The 4,621-nt window shown below is 43.0% G+C and overlaps 1 protein-coding gene across 1 annotated transcript in view; it reads right to left on the reverse strand.

Moving 5' to 3' along the window:
* LOC109378168 (sialic acid-binding Ig-like lectin 5) overlaps window positions 1-4,621 on the reverse strand; it is a 12,032-nt gene that overhangs the window by 3,174 nt on the left and 4,237 nt on the right. The window contains exons 2-3 of the mRNA XM_019634632.1: window positions 3,888-3,962; window positions 3,305-3,811 (exon numbers count right to left, since the gene is read on the reverse strand). Coding sequence (XP_019490177.1) covers window positions 3,305-3,811; window positions 3,888-3,924 — 544 coding nt within the window. The 5' untranslated portion in view covers window positions 3,925-3,962. The remainder of the gene's footprint in view (window positions 1-3,304; window positions 3,812-3,887; window positions 3,963-4,621) is intronic.

Genomic DNA, 4,621 nt, shown 5'->3' on the forward strand with positions numbered 1-4,621 from the left:
GATCTTAAACATTTTAGACATTCCCAGTAACAGGTTTGGAGATTGAAAGAAAGTTTCTTAAAGCATACAAGAGCAAAAGAAATTTCAATAAATCGTACTGGAGGAAATCATGAATTGTCTTTCTATTCTCTATATTATATAAACATAATAATAATGACAATAAATAATATTTACCAATATAATATCAATATTTATTAATAATGGCAATTATTCTTATAAGAAGAGGCAATGCAACAGTATCAGCCATAAATATGGGGAGCCTGTGTTATGCAGGTGCGCCAGACAGGCATGGTGTACTACTGACCAAAATAGTCTGTCATTTTCCTGTATTTTCTTATATTTTAGTTTAGAGCATTTTAGCTTTTGTAACTTGATGGGATGTGTTTTACCATTTCAGAAAAATTCATATGTGTGCCACATTTTGTATTTTCTTTCTGAAGGACTGATCTCAACATTTGTATAAACATCAGGCTCCACAAAATTGGGTCTGCCCCTGCCACGGGTTCCAGGCGAGCGAGAGGGAACCAGCCCTTATCCCCCACTCACCCCTGACTCTTCACATATTGCCAAGAAGATTGTCTTGTGCAAGCAAAGGACTAAAGAAATCAGGGCTCCCACCATGTGTCCCCACAATTCACATCACTGAGTGGCCTAGCAAAACTCAAACTGAGGTTTCCAAAAAGAGAAGAAACTACAAGCGTTGGCAAGGATGTAGAGAAAGCACAACTCTCTTGCATGTTGGTAGAAATATAAATTGGTGCAGCCACTATGTAAATCAGTATGGCAGTTCCTCAAAAATTCAAAATAGAGATCCCATATGATCCAGCAATTCTACTTCTGGGTATTTATTCAGAAGAAATGAAAACACTAACTTGAAAAATGATATGCACCCCCGTGTTCATTGCAGGATTATTTACAATAGCCAAGATATGGAGGCCACCTAGAGGGCCTGGACAAATGAATGGATGAGGAAAATGTGGTACACGTACAAGGGAATATTATTCAGCCATAAAAAAGAGGCAATCCCACCACTTGCAACAACATGGACAGACCATGAGAGCATTATGCTAAGTGCAATAAGTCAGACAGAGAAAGACAAATACTGTTTGATCTCACTTCCATGCGGAAAGTTAAAAAAAAATAGAATTCATAGGTACAGAGAACATATTAATGATTGCCAGCAGTAGCAGATGGGCAAAAAGCACAAAGTTACAGTTATAAAATAATTAACTCATGGGGACGTAATGTATAGTTTGATGAATATAATTAATAATATTAGTTAATAATACTATTAATTTAATAATATAGTTAATAATACTTTTTGTATATTGGAAAATTGCTAAGAGAGAAAATTGTTAAAAATTCTGATTGCAAGAAAAAAATGAGTCAATATATTGTGGTGATGGACATTAATTTGACATATTTTGCTGACACTTCACAATGTATACATGTATCAAATCATTATAATGGACACCTGACAGTAACATAATGTGACATGTCAATCATATCTCAGTAAAATATATACATAAGAAAACAACACAACAAGAAACGCAAAAAACAAAAAACCTCAAGCTGGGCACTTAGACTAGAGTGATGCAAGGCCTCCTGGCAGAGTTCCCTGTGTTCCACTAGTGTTTCAGCATCTGCATAACAAACCCCTTGTATTACATTCCCACTGCTGAAATCCATGGTGTGGCTTCTATTGTCATGACTGGTCCTTCACTGATTAAATCACAAAAGATGAAAAACGTGAGCATTGGGTGATTTCAAATGTCTTCCTAGTAAAACCCACAGCCAAGTAGGAATAAAGGGTGTCTTCAGCCAACAGCATACCTAAACCAGTCGCATCAGGTCCTAGTCTAGAAAGGCAACAACTATAAGTAAAAGGTATGCATACTGAAAAAAAAACCCACAGCGGTCTTTCTTCATAAATGATTATATATATTAAAAAATCCAAAAGTATATACAGATGCATTTGGAGGCTTAATAAGAGAGTTAGCGAGATATCAAGAGACAAAATCAAATTACAAAAATCAAATGCATTTCTATATCACAGTAAGAAACAAAAATTGGACGTTATAAAAGATGCCATTGACAATAGAATACAAAAATTTTATATACCTGGAACATGTCTCCTTCTTTAGAGATGTACATCACAAAAGTATAATGTGCACTTTCTCAATAAAGGAAATTATAAACCTGTATTGAAGGACATTAAAGATGCAAATAAATTGAAAAATGTGCATGTTAATGGGTTTGAAAACAGTATTAGATAAATGTTAATTCTATCCTAATTAATCTGCAGAAAAAGCAATATGTCACCCAATCTCCCAAATGACTTTTGCGGAACTCAACTATTATACAATTTACATTGAAGTAGAAATTTCCAAGGAAAGCCACAGCAATCATGAAGAACACTGTGAGGACGGGCTCTGTAAGATATCAAGATGTGTTACAACGTTACAGAGAATAAGTACAGTGCCGTACTGACACAGGGATAGGCCACAGGTACAGAATAGGGGCACCCAGAAATACTGTAGACCTCAACACAGGAAACATCATGCACCATAGAGGAGGTGATACAAAGAAGTGACAAAAAGATAGACATTTCAATAATATGTGTGGGCCACAAGGGACCCGAAATTGCATCCCTCGCACACAGGATGCACTAAAATCAAGGGCGGATGGATTGAGGACCTATTGCTTTACGTGAGATGAAACAACAGAGCTATTAGAAGACGCTTTCACAGGATAGCTCCATGAACTTAAGGTAGGGAAGGTTTCCTGAACAAGACATAAATAGCACTATTTATAAAGAGAAACCGTGAAAATACGGCCTATGTTACAATTGAAGACTCTTCATAAAACACCAAAGCAGGACCCAATCATCAGCCTTCAAGTACAAGAAGATGTTTACAACACAATAAGCATCAAAGTATCAGTCTCCAGAAGACAAGAAGAATTTCTATAAACACATAAGAAAGAGAAATTAGAGAAAATCACTTGAGCAGGCGCCTGCCTCATAAAGGACAGCATATGATGAGCCAGTAAACAAATACAAAGCGGCTTCGCAGCATTTGCAACCAGGAAAGTGCACATTAAATCCATAGCAAGATACTATTATACTTGCTCCAAGGTGGCCAATATTAAAGTGACTGAAAACACCGAGTGTTAGTGCAAGTGTGGGACAATGGTTGTTGAAATACAAATGGGTACAAGCACTTCAGANGGTGCCTGGGCCCCAGGGGGTGGGGACCCAGAGTGTGACCCTGAGAGGGACCCATGCCTCAGGGCCTGAGCTCACCCCAGGTCCTGTGTCTCTTCCCACCACCCACCCTTAGGCCAGGACAGGGAGTGTTCCTGTCTCCTGTTCCTGTCCTAAGATGGGGGCCCCCTGCCCCAGGTCCTCTTCTGGCCCCTGCCATACCTGTCACCTGCAAATTCAGCTTCTTATCTCCATAATTATATTTCACACTATATCCTCTCTCCACTCGGAAGAAGTAGCTTCCTGTGTCGCTCATCCTGGCGTCGCTGATGTTCAGGGAACAGCTGTTGGTCGTCGGGTCCTCAAGGAGGCGGAATCGGCCCGAGGTCTCAGGCCTCGTTGTTGCACGCGGTTTGTTTGTGGCCACAGGATAACCTTGGTGTATGTTGTCCCCACTCCAGTACCAGTAGATATAGAGTTCAGTGCGGGAAGACCATGAACTCCAGGGGTAGGAGAAGGAGCAGGGCACATGGACACACAGACCCTCCTGTACTGTCACGTCTTCCTTCAATCTGAGCTCGTACCCTGGCGTCTCCTGCAGGGAACCTGGGGGGACAGAGCCTCAGCTGCAGCTCCAACCCCTCCCCAACCTGTGTGGGTCCCCCAGCACTTGGCCACTCACCTCCCCACAGCAGGGGCAGCAGCAGCAGGGGCACCATGTCCGCATCTGACAGCCAGAGCCTGGGTCCGGTTCCCTCTGTAGGGAAGGAAATGCCTACAGTGTGGTGGGGTGGGGCTGAGGACGCCCCAGCAGGAAGCTCGGGCTGAGAGTCTGAGGCCAAGCCTGGAAGGGGAACTTAGACTCCTTTGCCTTATGGGTGAGCTTGGGGCTGAGAAATCACCCTGTCCCACCCTCTCCCCCCGGCCCCACCCAACCCCGCAGGTGGATATACCGAGGTCCTGGGAGTTGGAGAGGCTTGTGCCGATGTGAACCTGGAAGTGATCATCTTCCACATCATGTTTAAGTCAAGAGGGGGTTCATTGAGGGTGGCCAGCGCGGTTGGAAGAAACAGGACTGGTCCTGGTGACTCAGGGGGACCCACCCTCCAGCTGAACCACTAAATGTTTTGGGAAAATAACAATTTTAAATTTTCTGAAGATCGTCCAAGTATTGTCAAGAAACGGGGGCTTTAGGCTCAACCCCATTGGACGGCGGGACTCGGGGAAAGCTGTGCAGTGAAGCCCCTTTGCTCTGAGAGGTTCTGGGGACGTGAGACGCACGAGTGTTGGTCTTCTTGAGTCCAGGGTCAGTGGGACAGCGATGGAGCACAGGCCTGCGCCACAGGGGATGTGGAAGGGGAGACACTCGCCCCATTCCGCGGGGACTCCAAAGGCTAGACCTCAGCACAGAAGCAC

This window comes from Hipposideros armiger, unplaced genomic scaffold (genome assembly GCF_001890085.2).
Source record: "Hipposideros armiger isolate ML-2016 unplaced genomic scaffold, ASM189008v1 scaffold_1781, whole genome shotgun sequence".
Classification (NCBI taxonomy): Eukaryota; Metazoa; Chordata; class Mammalia; order Chiroptera; family Hipposideridae; genus Hipposideros; species Hipposideros armiger.